General features: G+C 43.5%; 1 protein-coding gene and 1 long non-coding RNA gene across 11 annotated transcripts in view; one reads left to right on the forward strand and one right to left on the reverse strand.

The window, feature by feature from the left end:
- On the reverse strand, positions 1-14,030 carry RLIM (ring finger protein, LIM domain interacting). 10 transcript variants are annotated; one of them, XM_086850133.1, is made up of 5 exons: positions 9,201-9,367; positions 8,995-9,070; positions 4,272-4,460; positions 3,372-3,455; positions 1-2,539 (listed from the first exon to the last, which is right to left on the reverse strand). In XM_086850133.1, the coding sequence occupies exons 3-5, from the start codon at positions 4,438-4,440 to the stop codon at positions 1,005-1,007; spliced, it is 1,788 nt and encodes a 595-aa protein (XP_086706259.1). In that variant the 5' UTR covers positions 4,441-4,460; positions 8,995-9,070; positions 9,201-9,367; the 3' UTR covers positions 1-1,004. The 10 variants fall into 10 exon arrangements, with proteins under 10 accessions (XP_086706259.1, XP_086706257.1, XP_086706258.1 ...); XM_086850131.1 differs by lacking the exons at positions 8,995-9,070; positions 9,201-9,367 and adding an exon at positions 13,876-14,030; XM_086850132.1 differs by lacking the exons at positions 8,995-9,070; positions 9,201-9,367 and adding an exon at positions 13,818-13,983.
- Positions 14,022-16,792, forward strand: part of LOC111929233 (uncharacterized) — an 18,340-nt gene continuing 15,569 nt past the window's right edge. The window contains exons 1-2 of the long non-coding RNA XR_002864604.2: positions 14,022-14,300; positions 15,058-15,134. This is a non-coding gene — a long non-coding RNA (uncharacterized LOC111929233). The remainder of the gene's footprint in view (positions 14,301-15,057; positions 15,135-16,792) is intronic.

Raw genomic sequence — 16,792 nt, forward strand, 5'->3', positions numbered from 1 at the left:
TTTCTAATTTTTATCTTTTTTTTTTTTTTTTGGTGGCATTACTGAGCCAAAAACACTGCAATTATAACATTTCATTTCCGTTTTTTAAAATGCAATTAAATGTCTAATCCAACTGTTTTTATGTTACAGTAGCTGTTCACATAAATAGTACAGATATGCACTGCTCTTGACAGGTACACAGTCACAAAAGCAGCTCTCTCGTGTTCACTTTGCTCTCTGTGTGGTGGGGTCTGTATGAAAAGCATTCTTGATTTCTAAGCATGGTACAATTTTAATTCTTAATGCGTTAGAGTACAACAGTGCGTTGGAAAAGTACTGAGCTTCTACAAAAAAGCTTTACAATTTTAAAACAGATTTGTTGGTTTGTTTTTTTTTTTCCTTTATTTAAACAAGCATAGGCAATTCTTATATTTCCACAACAAGATAAATATCCCAATTACGCTAACAGCTCATCCTACAGCGTGCCATAGTGATGGGGAAAGGGCTAACATTAGTGTTATTTACACAGACATGTCCAATATTAACCCAGGAGGAAAATTAAAAGTATGTTCACATGTGCAATTAAATTAATATTATTTTTTCAGAGAGTTGGATTTCTTGCAAAAATTCCTCTATGACTCATGAACACTGAGCTGGGATAACTTCTCAAAGAACTCCTCAGAAGCACAATCTTGAGGACAAACTGTTTATTGGACTGGGATGGCAAGGGCTGGACAGGAGAAAGAACTTAATACTCTTCACAAAGAAAAAAATATTTTGAATTGGGGAGATGTCTTTGGACAAGTGAAATTGAACACCCAAACCGACTAGAACTCGAAAAACCTAATTAAAGAAATTTTTCCAATTCCCAATGCTTGAATCCAGAGAAAATGCTTCAATGAGGGAAGATTCACTCCGAGTCATTACTATACATTGAGGTACCACTCAAAAAGTGGCCATAAAGGAAGTGACTTCTTTGCCCATCACTATCACACCAGCTGCCTGGCCATCGACTCAGCTCTCCTTTAGACAACGCTCTCCCTGTTCCCAGAAGCTAAGACTGCTCTGCGGCAGATGGGGCAGGTGGAGTTCTCCGACAGCCAGCGGTCGATGCAGTGCACGTGGTATTCGTGCGAGCACGGCAGCTTGCGGAGCTTGTTGCCCTCCGTGTACTCTGTGATGCACACGCTGCAGGTTTTCAGAGCATCGCTCTCACCAAAATTTCTCATGGCTAGGTTGTCAATTTGTTCTTTGGTGAGTCCTCTTGGTTGGTCATCGTCATCTTCATTGAGTAGGAAAAATTGTGCAAGGCTAAGGAATGGTAGAGAACCGCTTTCTTCAAAAGTGACCGACCCCCTCATATTGCGGCCTTCCCTCCTGGCACCAGATGTCGAGCTAGCCTCGTGCCCACCCTCGTACACCTCCCCTGAGCTGACATCTGCGTTCTCGCTGCCCGAGGTGCCCCCGCCTCCGCTCTGCGCCTCAGAAGTCTCCACGTTCTGATTGGGAGCCGGCGCACTGGGATCTGCATCGCTATCACTGTACATGAAGTAGCTGAGCTCCCCGAAGCCTGTCATGATCTGCCTCAGCATGGTCTGGATGGCCACTGACGTGGTCTCGCTCAGGCCCGTGTTTAAGATCCTACGGATGGGAATCCTAATGGTGCTGACGTAAGTTCTCACTCCGGCCCGCTCCGAGCGGGAGAACGTGCGCCGGAATCCTCCGCGCTCGCTCTCGTAGGTGACCGTGTTGTTGGGGGTCTGGGAGCGGGAGCGGGTCCTGTTGGCTATGCTGTCCCTCTGCCGGTACTCGCCGGGGCGAACTCTTCTCACCTGCAGGTCAAGCACTATGGTGGGAGGCCTCTGCCCAGGAGCCGTGGACTCGCTGGTGCCAGTGGTTTCTGAAGAACCCGCTGCTTGAGGAGCAGGCCTTGTTTCAGGGGGGGAAAACAGAACTGCGTTTTCACTTGGCACCTCAGTCCCCACTGTGTGCTGCCTTAAGGTCACGTGCTGCCTGGTTCTAGAGCTGCCCTCAGCCTCGCTCGCTGAGGAGTGCTCGAGCGTTTGAGATGATGTGTTATGGTGAGACCTGCGAGGGGCCTCACTCACTGCATTAATAGGTGACCTACTTCTATCAGTCCTAGCCCGCGTCCGCCGCTGTTCTGGACTCCTACTCCTGGCTCTCCTCTGCCCTCTAGGAGGGGAAGCCTCCTCAGCCGTCAGCTCCTCCGCGCTGCTCCTTTCTGATCCAGGCTGCCTTACAGACGGTGATTCAGACCTTGGAATTTCAGAGTCACTTTGGCTGTTTTCCAAATCCTCCCCATTGGAAGGCTCTACAGATGGCTCATTCTCAGTTTCTGGATTCGTGTTCCCATTATTACGGTTGACATTTATTTCCAAACTGAATCTGAAGTCGCCACTATTTGGGTTAGTCCGGCTCACTGCTCTCCAGGACTGGTTTCCTCGCTGCCCACTTCGTGTTGTATTTCCAGTCTGTCGGACTGAATTAAGCCAGTCTATTATAGAATCTCCATTTGAAACATCTTCTGCGGACTCTGCACCTGTGAAAAAGACAGGGAACTACCAAAATTAGAGTACTGAGCTAATTTTGGAGCCATCTTTTCCAAGAACATAATTGCTTAGCTTAACAAGTGACAATTTAGAAGTGCTGAATCCTACCAAGTGCTACTGTGTTTTCATAGGCAGAGTGACAATCCTGTAACTACCAGAGCCCTTCTAAGGGAGCAGGAGTGGACATTGCTCTAATATGGACAGATAGGCTGCAGCCATCACAGAGCAAACAAGTCATCAAAAGAACACATCTTTTTCTATCTTAACTAAATGGAAAGTCACATGTCAGGTGTCATAACACATCAATATTCAGTGTTTTCCTTTCCAAACAATTAAGTGATCTATCGACCGTGAAACAGAGAATTAAGTTTGTCCTGAGCCTCAACCTGCAGAGCTTGATAGCTAATCAGTCTCACTGAAGAAATGAACCCCAGTGGTCACCCCCGTGGATCCCCCACCAATCTCTACAGAAGGGTGACAACACAAGCAATGCAGCATCTTTGGAAGGGAAGAATGGTGAATTAAAAAGAGGGATTGCCAAAAAGCATCCCAGAAGGGAGCAGACAGAAAGGCAATCTTTAAAGAAATAAAAAAATTTAATAAACCTTAACAAAACTTTATTTTGACAGAAGTAAGAGATGTGTTACGAATGAAATCTGTCCCAAACTGACCTCTGCAGCAGATACCAGACATAAGGTTCACTGAGTTTTGAAACAAAGCTCACCTTGCACCTGCCTAGGCTTAACTTTTTCCACTCCTGCACTCAAGTTTAGGTCCGTACGGGGTGCTAAAGTTAAGAGTTTTCACAAATACTGTATATACCTCTATTCTCATCACTGTTTTGCTGTGGCGGACCTTCTTTAACTTGGTGTAGCCTTCTCAGCAACTCTTCTTCAGTAATTTCACCTTAGAAAATAAGCAAAATTTTCCAAAAATATTTCCAAATCATATACGTATGGCAAGCATTATCAAAAGCTTCTAAAGAAGGTACAAGCCACTGCTTATGTTCTGTCTAATTAAATCCTGCCATAATGGCACTGCCAAGCATGTTGCTAAGGGGAAGTTCAGACACTTTAGCACTGTTGTCCCAATTAAGTTTTCCTGAAGCTGAAATATCCAACAGTTCCATCCTATTCAAGAGAGATGTGCTCTCTGGTTCTGTAACCTCTACAACTGAGCAGCAATTTTTGTCATCCTACACCCATTAGGGTGCCCAGAGTGAAATAGCTGAGGTTAACGCTTCCACAAGCAGAAAAAGAAGGTTTAAGTTACTTGAGTCGTGGTTTGAATTAGATTTTAACCTATAAAAAGGAAATTTAACAAGTTGATTGAGGGCTGACATCAAAATGCCCATGCAGAAATCTCATACCAGACTACTTACCGTGGTTACAAACTCCTAACCTCACCAGCACAAAATCTGCACACAGATGCTTAAAGGAGACTTTTTGTCCATCTAAGGGCTCATAACTGGAACTGGGTCAAATCTGGGTGTTCCTGCCAAGTTGTGCAAACACCAGATCTGGTGAATCCACACCATCCTATGTCTCCACAAGTCAAGGGACAATGTGAATTTAAATGTGTGCAAATTAGCAAGAAGCTACTTCTTACCACGGAACACGGCTGCAGCACACAGACGGGTGAAAGGGCTTCAGGAGAAGAGAAAATGACACAAACTGCCTACAAGCAACTCTAGCAGGATGGACACAGGCAAGCATTACCTACCTGGTGTTCCTAGCAAATTGTTATCTCTCATAAGCCTGTAGTCCTCTTCACTCAGGTTGTTCACAAATTGATAGAAAGCTTCTTCTCGATCTAACCGATCCAGCTGGCTCTGACGTTGGGCTTCTGACTGATCAATACTTCCTTTATCACTAGAATCTGAGCTTTCCATCTTGATGAGTAGAAGAGTACCTAAAAAAGGAGAGAACAAAGCCTTCATCGAGAGCAGTGAAATACAGCCTGGAATTTAGGCATGTTTGCAATAGAGAGTGAAGTACAAGTTAAAGCAGTTTGCTAATGAAGCTTTAGTTAAAATCAGGTTCATCACCACAGGGATCAAAACCAAAGCAGAAACCTCCTCAAGAAGTACAAACTAAACTGATGCTCATCACTACCAAATACTCAACAAAGCAGCAAGCTGAACACAGAATATCATCTGTCATAAGCCTTAGCCCACCTTTGCATTCACATAGTAGGTGACCATGATTATGTGCTTTTTGCATAAAATATTCCAAATATCACAACTGCCTGTCCAAGCAGCCTTACAGAAGTGTAGTACAAGGCATAAGCCATCCTTGATCATGCTCTCTGAGCACAGGATTATATGTTCCTTGCTTTTTCCTGCCTGCTACAGAAACACCCTCTTCATCATACAAGTGAATTTTAACACAACAAAGTGGTTATGAAGAACTCAGAGTGTTTGTTTTTGTGTCTGTGCACAAAAAAAAGGTTCTCATTCCCTCAAAAAACAAAAAGAGTTTGTAAAATTACCTTTACAGTTTTACATCAAGAGAGGAATTTGCTTTCAAGTTTCAGCTTTTACTGAACATCCACTGATGTTGATGAGCAAATTTCCAAGACAAAACTCCAGAATACACCACGTATCACTGCTTTAAAGAGCTGTCTTCTAGGCTGCATATTTTTAAATATAACTTTCTCATATTGTTTTTCATTTGGATGAAATACCTGACAACGTCTCTCTTTCAAGGAAAATAATCGATGAATGCCGTGTCTGTATCTGATAAATATTATAAGGAACACATGCAAATGCAGGAGACATTCTGGCACTGGCTGTGCCATGCAAATACATCAAATGAAGATAAAATAACCAGTTTCCTTGATCACTCTGCCTCAATATTCACAGCACCAAGAATTTTCCTGTACAACTGGTAGAATCTAGTTACTCAGGTGATTAACAAGCTAATCCTCTGCATGCTAAAAAGCTCTGCAATAACATTCCCCATCAGAAAACATTCCTTTCATTTAAACCATACTTCATGTGACATGGAAATACTGGAAGAATAAAGCTTTTCTGCTTCTCACTGGAAAATTTCCAACACTTAGACATCTGTCTAGTGCAAAAAGCATCTTTTTTTGGTTTGTCAGCACAGCTGTCAAGTCAAGACTGCCCACAGTTTACATTAGTGCTTCTCCAGAAGAGCAGCACTGCATGATCTCCATGGGCACTTTATTTCAGCTGCTATGGTGAAAATTAAAGTGCACCTCCGACCTCGGTGTGTAGCACCAGAAAAATTCCACAGGACAAGACATCCCATTATTGCAGACTTGCAAATTATGAAACTGCTGTTCTGACCCTCTTTGTCTCCAGTTCTGATAGAACTTGATTTTAAGTTAGTGCTATTAACTTATTGCCACTCTGGGCTACTGGTGCCGTTTGGTTCTGTGAAGTTCTGCCCTTTTACCAAAGCAATTACACACTTTTTTTCAGCAATCGGGGAACAGCAGCAATTACCAGGGTTACTCCTGAGTCAGATGGGAGCCTCTCGGCTTTCTCTGCATTTCTAAACCCCTGGTGCAATCTGAAGACTGCAGACTGGCATGTGAGCGTTGTGTTCTGGTGCTGATAAATGACCCCATTCACAGGACAGTTGAGCAATAGTTTCTGCAGGTGTGTTCAGCTCTGACCAAGCTCACTCAGGAAATCTCTGTGCCCTTCAGAGGCCAGGCACATATTTCTAATGAGAACACAGCTTCAATCAACTTTTTTTACAAGGTTTTTGTAGAAGAATTATTACTCCAAGTAGCATTACTTAAAGACATGTCGGAGAAAATACTTTTAAAAGCAGCTCTCTCTCATTCTGGTATGATCTGAATGAAAGTCTTAAGTAGAATGAGAAAGTTGTATCCAAAATAAAACCTTTAAAGATGCATCAATTCTTTGGGAATATACATCAAACTCTAACCAGCATTCCCTTTTTTGGGATAACTATGATACAAGGTCAACAACAAGATTAAGAAAATAAAGACAAGTAACAAGATGGTAAGGGCCAGGAGCAGCACCAAGTTTTATAAAGTATTTTACTCCAAATGACTGCCATGGGATTTACTGCCTTGGAAACACGTGAAATGTCTTCAGAAAGATGGCAATATTAACACCTTTGTAAGCATTACACTAATTCTTCAAGAGCTTTTAAAAAAGAAAGATGCACTATGCATACAAAACATAACATTTGTTTATTAATTATTTACTACTTTCCTTTTAACTGAAAATTCCAGTGCTTGCAGGCACCTTGGCTATCTAATGCCTACGTGATTCAAAGACATTTGCCTATTACATTTCAGAAAATGAAGGAGTACCATTCTTAGTAAGGGAAAAAGGGAGAGTCAAAACAAGTCAAATGGGGTTTGAAAAATTTAAATACCTCTTCTTTACAAACTGGCTGATGTAAAGTTCAATAGGTGGTTCTTTAGGAAATGCTTGGAATAAGTCAGTACTACTTATTTCCAGGTTTGCTCCTTTTTTCTCCTCCATCACATCTTATCTTCCCATGAAATAACCAGCTAATGGTCAAGGCTGAATAGAGTTTATTGCTAAGAAAAAAGCCTCAGAGGTGGGATCTTGAATGAAGAATTTAATTTACATGAATACTATTTCTCCTAGTGACAAATTGCTGTAGTTTCCTATTGCAAGCTACTAACAAGTTACATCAATCCCCCATATCCCAATTTCATGATCCCAGAAAAGCTGTGAACCTCTATGATGGAAATAAAGATGGCACAGAAACAGCAACAACACATTCTCCCTACCTGACTGCTGATAGCAAATCGGATGGTACTCTTCAAACCACAGTTCTGGTATTAAAACCAATAAAAAAAAGCAGGATTTCTACCCCAAGGCTGCTGCTGTTTTCTATCTCCTCCCTGTGCACTCAGCTCATTGTGCACATTGTCCAACATAAGCCTCACCTCCCAGCCTGCTGCAGAGCTCTCCATGGCCAGACTGAACTTACTGGAATGTTTAGAGCGTTCCTGCCTCAGCACAGCTCCACAGAGCCCATCTAGCTGGACAGCAGGATTTCCCTGGTGGGAGTTACTCTCTCTGCACAGGGAGGCAGAAATAACTTGAAAATCTGCCCCTCAGGATGCTGCTGTCAGCTCACACCCTGCAGACAATTAAGACTGGCTGAAGGAAGCCAGTAATACAGGGAAGCCTGATGAAGGAAAACCAACAGGTGTACTATTAGCTTACAACAAAATAACCAACATTTGGCTATCTAATAAGCAGGTACAGTTCAACTATGCTTTTCTATCTTCCAGTGTAAGACTTTGTTCTTATCCAAGCTATAAGATCCAGAATTTCCTCCTTTAGTGTCCTTCCTTGTCAGCACTGAGTTGACACAAGGTGGGGAAGATCACAACTACAAGCAGGAAGTTCAGATCTGCTGGTTATTGCCAACTTCAGCTGAGATACCCAGATAGGAAAATCTCTTTATGGGGAAGTGAGGGGGTGACCACCTAAAGCCTGCAAAAGCAAGAGAATCAGAGATAGGATAAACAATTTTTCTCCTTTAAAAAAAAATATTTCAGCAGCTGAATATCTAGACAGTAACTACAGTGAATTCTTAATTGGTGTTCCCATCCTGCCACAAATCAGAAAAGTATCTTCCCTGCAGTTACGCTTCAACAAGCTCAGAGATTTCCAAGCACAAATGACTGCCTGTCTCCCCACTGCTGCTCCAGACTGCAGTAAGCCCTCAAAAGCTATTGTTTGCTACATTCTTTTATTCAAGAGGAAGTAATACTGTGTTATTTTGGACTGGGACAATTTAAGAGTACTGCATATTCCCTCAATAATGCAAAGTTATCGTTCTTACAGCATAAGAAATACTTTGTTTTCTTTCATGCCAGGTTGTGCATAAACTAAATCCAGTCAGGAATGAGCTTCTGCCTCAAATCTAGTGGAACAGCAAGCAGGGATAACATGTGAGTGTCACCCATTTACCTTCAACAGTAATACAGCCTATCTCCGTACTGCATAGCACTTGTGGACTACAGGATTCTTCCCAGAAAAAGTACTAATGGACCATAATGCACAGTAATAAATCTTTTCTTCCTTCAAGAATGTGCAATATCTCCTGACATTAGTTATCTGTATTGAATACCAAGATACTACCTTAGCCTGCATTCCTGGTGTTTTTAGGTTTAAAGAAATCCCATAAAACATAAGAACTCTCATTAAACCATCTAGGCAGAACTTAAAAATTCTGACAAACCCTGAAATCACTCATTGGCAGGGTTAAATAAAAAAGCACTACCTTAAAACTAAAATCTTCGTTAACATTTATAGGGCAAGCCTCAAATTTTAACAGGACAAGGCATGGAATTTAATTAAACTGAAGAAACAACTCAGCTGCTCATGAGTCAGGTGTGCAAGAAGTTCCTCTAGAACTCCCCCATGTCGGTGTTACCGGTATTTCAACCTCACCTGAGAATCTCTCGTGCCCTGTATGGCAGGAATGTTTCCTGAGTTACCTCACGTCCCAGCAACACAGTTAATACCTCTGGATAAACAAAAAAGAGGATGGCATTGTGGGTGTTCCAGAGGTGTCCTCAGCAGAAGGCAAACTTCTCATTTATGATTCATACCTTCATCGTAATTAGCTACTTCAACCTGTAGAGCACCTTGCTTACCTGCAGTTTGCAGAACTGATCAAACCCTTGGACTACAAGAGTGACTCAGGATGCAAGTCAGAAACACTGATTTGTTTGCTTTGGGTCGTTAGAGGCTTTTCTCCCTGCCCAGCTTGCAGTGAACATGCCTCAAAGACACTTCAGCTGCAGAGAAGCACAGCACAGCTGCGTGTCCAAGCGCTTTCCACGAACTGTGACTTCAGCAGCTCTGACGTGCCATGGCAGCACGGCCCCAGCCAGCCCTCGCTCCAATTCCATGTCTCAAATGACACAGGAACAGCAGCTAGAACAGGCAGTCCTCTTACCCCGGCTCCTTCAAGCACAAACAGAACCCACTCCACACACAGCACTCGTCCAACCCACCCCACCTCATTTTCCTAGAAGAATTCAAAGTTAAAAAACAGTTTCCATGCCAGTCAGTATCCAATTTCTCAATATTCAAAACTAGCTGGAAGTAAGACATAACAGAAACTACATTTTCATCTTAAATATTTCATCACTCAAGTCTACAAGCTCAAAAGCAGAAGCAAAAACTGTCAGTGAATCCCATCATTAAAGGAAAAAGACACCCTAAGACAGTGAAATGAAAGTCATCTATTTGCATTATACATGGAGCTTCATTATGTCAAGTTTGTTTGGCTTTCTCTTTTTGTGCAGGTGCACAAGCTTCCTTTTGTCATCACACCAAAGGCTTTGATACCACAGGTCCAATACACTCATCTCCATCTTAGAAACAGTAAAAAGGAACAAACTTTTCTGGTTTTCAAAGTGGCATCATGAATTTTGGGATTTTTTTTTTTTCCCCCAGCTATTCTGGCTTTTTATTTCCACTGGGATGAACAGCAGATTTAGGTTCTTATCAGATTTTTAATAAAACTACCACAAGTTTTAAAATCAAGAACTCCCTATGTCCTCTTTAATTCAAAAATTTTAATGAAACATGCATCACTCTTGGAAAGCTGGAAGAGTTTTGTGTTCTAGGGAAGTGTTCTGTGAAAAATGCAGTAAAATTTAAATGCCACTTTAACAAGGAGTGTTAAACATCAATTCAGCTTTTTCACTACCACAGTGTGTTTCAAAGCAAAGGCCCTCAAAACAAGATCTCATTCTGAACATACATTTCAAACAATAGAAAGCAAATGAATACTTTTGCAGAACAGTGGCAGAAAGTTCCACAGAATAAAAAAGCCCCAGCAAACCAGAGAGGAAAAACACTTGAGCTGAACCAACTGTTGAGATAAAGAAGAGAAACACTAACAACTCCTGATAAGTGAGGAAATCAGGGCAGAGCTTAGCAATTCCAGAACACTTGAGAGCATGTGGAACCAAGATGGAGCTCTGAAAATAAAATGTGGTAACAACTGCCAAAATGCTGGGCTTTGCCTTTTATCATCTGCACTTACTAAAACAACACTTTTCGCATGCAAGTGGAAAATAAAATTAAGATAACGCTGCCTTTTGCCATCAAATTCAGATAGCACAGAAGAGAAAGCTTGGTGTATATGAGGTGCAGCAAGTTTGCAGCACTGCAGGCTCATGAAATGATGCTCTTTCTTACCCAGAAATGAGCTTCCTGCTGGGTCAGCAGCAGAAGGCCCACTCTGAACTCAAAAGAAGAAGTAAAGCTGCACACAAATAACCAGTGTTCACCCTGAGGGACAGCACCAGAACAGGATTGACATCCAAGGACAAGTAGAGTTTTGATTTCTGAAGAAACACAAGCTATGGTTAGTGAAAACACTAAGCCAATCAACCCTCACTGACTTTCAACTAAAAAAGAAAAGCCCATCTTTAAATTCACTGCTGAATCTTGCAGTCTCCACACAACTGCTGCTAATGCAGGCAATGCTAATGGTAAAAAGGCAACAACCAGAGAATCACTGAGACCACAACCCACAGAGGAATTCCGATATGTGCGTTCCTGCTCTTGTTGGTATCTGGTGCCCAACAAACACGGAAGTGAGAAATAAAATGAAGGCAAATTTATTTGAATTTAAGTAGGCATCTGTACCATGAGAATTCCATTTCTGATGCCATCCCAAGGCAGGGAAGCTCCAGCACTTTAACAGGACTACATGCACATACACCTTGCACATCGAAAGCCAGAGTGCTCTGAGCACAAGATGATTTTAAATTACTGAACTAAGATAAAATGTGTGCTGACTTTTCCTCCGTTCTATAATCATCAGGTGGTTTTACGAGACCATCCAACCCCACAAACCTCCCTGAGTCAAAAGCTGAGCCACAACACTGCACAGCAGCCAAAAGTTCCTAACAAGTACCTCATTAATACAAACCTGAGTAGTCTGAAGGAGACTCAGGCTTGTGTTTATGATCTTACCTGCAGCCAGAGCCTGTGCAAAGGCAAAACCAGTCCCTGGGATGCTCCTGGCTATCCCTACTCAGCACACAAAGCTCCTGACTAAGTTATGACACTGCTACGCTCTTTAGAAGTTTTGGTTTTGAGAAGCACAAGACTCTCATAAAAATATCTTGAAGATGGAAATGTTCACATTTGGTTTTATCCCTTCAGGAATACTTTTTGCAAGCTCAGCAGCTGATAAATTTTCACCACGACTGAGATTAAACCACAAAACCTTGGATAAACACCCAACAATCATGTCTGGATTCAAGTGTTTTAACACATGGAAACTGAAGTTCTCTATAAAAAAACCACTTAGGACACTCCACTAGTGTGTTAAACTACATTAAGCTGGATTTAAATGCAATCTTTATACTCAAGTATATGGAGTCATAACATTATGCTATATTATGCTATGATTGTTTAAAAAAAAGTGCAACATCTCTACTTAAAATGGAATCATTCTACTAAGATCGAGGGATTTATTTTGATAAATTCCTTCTTCCACAGAGAAGAATAAAGGAACAAGCAACAATACTGATCTAGAGGAGTTTTGAAAACATTTCCATCACACTCCCCACTCCACTAAAAAAACCCAAATACACATACTGGAGAGGAGACACTTGCAACACTCTTGTCCAGGAATTCAGTAATATATGGAATTCAAAAGAAATATGATATGGATGACAACCACTACAGGCTTGAAAAATACTGGTGTGTGGTTATTTCAGTGACAAACATTTACCCAGTGAGAGCTGCTGATGAAGGGAACACTGCAGCTGCTGTGCCTCAGTGGTCTAACATAACAAGAAACCCTTAATTTTATAATGTGTGGTGTGTTTTCCCTTCCCAGGACATAATTCCAAGCTATCATTATTTTAATTCCAAAATGGTAAACCTGTAGAGGGAACTAAGTCAGTTTAAGTGCTAGGTGACCACTACAACAAAACTAAATATCCGACCCTCAATTAAGATAATTAACTGCCCAAGAAGCAGCCAACTGTTTACTTGTTTTAGAAAGATTTGACAAGTCACTGCAATTAAAATTCAGGGACAAATTAGTGCCAGAACTTCTTCTGAACATTTGACAATTATTTTCAAGTCAAAATTACCCAAGACTGCCAATGTGGACAGGAAAATAAATGTGATGTGTGACGATACTATTGGCTATTACCAAGTTTGTATTCTTGTTTAGGAGCTTTTCTGTATGAAAGCTCCACCTTCCTGAGAAACAGCAAAATAATACTACTATTATTTTTAAATTTCAGGGTTGGTTTTTTTTTGCTTTGAAACCTTTTGTCAGGCTTCTACTTCACACTAAAATGGAGACACGTAACAAAATTAAAAAACAAACCTTAATCATCACTATATTATATATATATATATATACACACACATACATATATGTAGATATATACACAAGCTGATATTGCTCCTTAATCAAAGCAGATCATTCAAGATAAACACATACATCCAGCCGAACTTGAAAAAGGTTTTGAAACAGAGAGACAGAAACCTTAAATGCCAACAAACAGCATTAAAAGGGGCAGGGAAAAACCTGTACAGGAAGCTCAGGTGACAGAGCAAAGATGACGTGATCAACTGGGGAGAAACTCAGCACAGGAATAGCAAACACCACAGGTCTGAACAGGTCACAAGCTGATCCAGAGCCTTACACAGCGGGATAGGAAGAATTGTTCTCGCCTGTCTTCCACAACAAGGCTTCTTGCCTCGACTCACGGGAAGCACGGCCTGAAACCACGGCCCTGAAAAGCTGCGATTCCTCCAGCAGGCACTGAACTGTGGACAAGGCCCAGGACAGCAGCTCTAACCACCCCCCTCCCTCCACCCCTCCCAAATGGAGCTTGTTCCAATTCCTCCCCCAGCCCAGCCGGACACCCGGAGGGTGCCGGGCCCGCCTGCCCTCCCCGGGAGCAGCGCAAACCCAGCTCCAGCCCCCGGTGGAGGATCAGGGTGGCGGCGGGAGGCCCCGCCAGGAGAATCCCCGGGGTGACGGAGCGCGGCCCATCCGGGCACACCCGCGCTCGGACCGCCATCACCGGCCCCCGCTCCCTCACGGCACCGCGGATGGAGCCTCCCGCGCTCCGCAGAACCGCCCCGCTGCCCCTGAGCGGGGACTGAGGGGCCCCGCTGCCGCCCTCCGCTCCGGGCGGAGGCCGCCGCCGCCTCCCCCGGGCCTGGGCCTCTCCCTTCCCCGGGCCATTTTGAGAGCCCGCCCCCGCCCCGGTGCTCACCGCCCGCCGCCGCCGCCCGCCGCCGCCCCCCCGGCTGTGGGTGCACCGCTGCCCGCACCGCTCGGGGCTGGGTGCCGGCTCTCCGCGCTCCTTCCGTGCCGCTCCGCCGCCGCGCCGCCTCCTGCCCGCTCAGGCCGCCATTTTCTGCTCCATTGTTACCAAGGAACGGGGGGCCGGAAGCGGCCGCCGGCAGCCGGAAGTAGCGGCGCGCGCGGCCCTGTGCGGCCCCGCGCAGGCGCGGCCCGGGAGGGCAGCCCCGCCCAGCGCGCGCGGCCGCGGCCCTCAGGGGCCGCCGCCATTTTGGTGCGGGGCAAAGGCGGAGGGTGGGGTAGGGTTGTGGATGTTATCGCTACTCCTCGGCTCACGGGCTGACGGAATGTGGAGGCTACCGGGCGTCAGCGGTGCCTGCTCCTGGTGCAGCGCGAGAGGAGGGTCCGTGTCCCCGCGGTCCGTTAAGTGTGGGGCCGCTTCATGTCACCTCAGGTGTGCGCGCGCTGGGCAGAGGTGGCTCCGTGCAAGGCCGATGGTGGCCAACAGTGCGAAAATAATAAATATTGGCAGTACTGGCGACTGGCGGTGGGGACATTCCTCCACCTCTAACCATGGGCATTCCTTCCCCTCGAAGCTTTGGCATTCCTCCACATCTAACCATGGCGGGGTTTCCCCTCTCATCTGGCGTTGTGTACTACATACAGCTGGCATGCCCTATGAAAACGAAGATATTCCTGTTTTCCGATGTCACCCTTAATTAATTGAATGCCAGGCTTCCCATCTTAGGTAGGGTTAAGCACATGTGCAGTTTTCCCCCTCTCTCCTGAAATTATCAAAGGCAGCTGACTTTTGAAAGATCCCATTTTAATGCCCAAAGTCATATCTTGAGATGGTTTTGCAAGGAAGTCATCTTCATAATATTTGATACATAGAGAAAAAAACATATTCCTGAGGATTTACACCATTTCAGGAAGCCCACGAGACACCTTTGTTTCTCCTTTTGGTGGTTCATTATAAAAATAGCACTGTCAAGTTGAGGGGGATGTTGCATTTAAAGGTTGTGGAAACTGTTGAGTTTCTACTCAACAATACAAGCATAACTTCTAATGTAAATGAAGTGTTTTTATATATTCACACTTTAAATTTCCTGTCAGACTTGAGAACTCAAAGGCAGCCACAGTGTCTGGGCAAGAGAAAAAAGAAAGGACAGGTACATGTACATATTTCTCATCAGCTTTACTTGCCACAGGCTGTGACCAGGAAAGGAAGATGCCAAAATCCTCAGTAATGGAGAGCAGGAAGGAGTCCCACTTTCATCTGGAGCAGGTGTGTTTTCCCAATTATATTTTTGTTTAAATAACCAGTACATGAAGTGATTGAGTTTCTTACAGCGGCAGGACAGGTGATACTTGATACACCACATAGCAGGAGTGATGGAGAGGTGATACCTAATATAGAATAAAACTTGCTTGCAGAATGTTCACCTTTTATGTTTTTAAAAATAAATTTGGGTTGGGAGAGTGACTTTAAATCAGACCAGTCCTTTGCATTATTGCTGAAATTACAGTTAGATTTACTGCAGGGTCAAACCATGACCTAACAGCTCTGGTTTGACTGTTAAAATGTGAATAAAATGAAAAAAAAAAAAAAAAACAAACCCAAAACTAAGAAGAGTAAATTCAATGTCACAAAGCAATTTTGTGGTTTTAATGCACCAAAATATTTGTCATTGGGAAAAGTTGTCTTGCTCTTGACCCACAACAAATGGATTTTTTTTTTCTTTACCTGGGCAGTGCTCCAACCCCTACAAGTTGCAGTGGCTGGAGAAACTGTATCCCCCAAACAGAGACCCTGTGGCTGAGTGTGTGGGCACACCTTTATATTTGACAGGCACCTCTGAAGCTGGCAAAAAATCCATTCCATTGTTGAACGTGGATAATTCAGGCAGCAGGTGATGGGCACACAATTGATTCAGTTTATCATGAAAAGCCTTGTGCCCACGATTGATAAGGCAGCCACCAGTGTGAGTATTGGCAATTAGCACAGCAGCAGGACATTCCTCAGTGTCACCTCAAAGGAAATCGGAGGTGAGGGGACTGCCAGAGGCTGATCATGCATGAAAGTGAATCCTTCCTTTCCTCCCCACCTTTTCTGGATACCAGGGAAGATCAGAGCAGGATAAAAGTGGCTTTGTTTAGACACCAGTAACCTAAGCAGCAAAATATTAGGGATTATGGAGAAAATGGGAGGTGGAGCATATTCTGTTTAGATGGAGGGATAAGATGATGGTTTATGCTCCTGGAACAGCCTCCTGATATCTGACAGGTCATTTTGTTTGTCTCTTTCCCCCTCAACAAAATGCATTTACTTGATTAACCTTACCAAAAGTCTTGAAAACCATCAAATGGCAAAGCAACAGAGGAACAGAACATTCTTCTTCACGTCTGTGGGTGAGCTCTGACTCCTGAGGCAGACATTTGCCAGTTTGCTGGGAGATGAACACCCGTGAGGAGCAGAGATGGCAGCTGGATCCTGCTGCTTCACACCTTCCTGAGCGCTAAAAACCCGGAGCTGAGCTCCAGGGCACACAGCCGAGGAAAAGTCTCTCCCTCAGTGTGATTTGGTGGATTTATTTGCAAGTGCCCTCACAGAGTCGATCAAGTACAGAAAAAAGCTCTGATTTTTCAAAATCACTTAATGGATTTCAGTATCCACTTGACATTAATAACAATTAATGACCTGTGCACACACATCTCCTTAACAGCTTTGATAAAATTAGGATCGGTGTAGCAGCATTTTTCAAAAAGCTTGGAGGGGAAAATATATCTGCATAGAAAACTTTGCAGTATAGGGAAAAATCCAAAATCTACAGCAAAAACATGGTGTAATTCCTACTTAAGTGTTTTCAATTTGCTACTGTATGTATAGCAAAAGAGAATTGCAACACTTTTCCATGGTAAGTTCAATGTAGTTTCCTTCAATGA

Source organism: Cyanistes caeruleus, chromosome 14 (genome assembly GCF_971803275.1).
Source record: "Cyanistes caeruleus chromosome 14, bCyaCae1.hap1.1, whole genome shotgun sequence".
Taxonomy (NCBI): Eukaryota; Metazoa; Chordata; class Aves; order Passeriformes; family Paridae; genus Cyanistes; species Cyanistes caeruleus.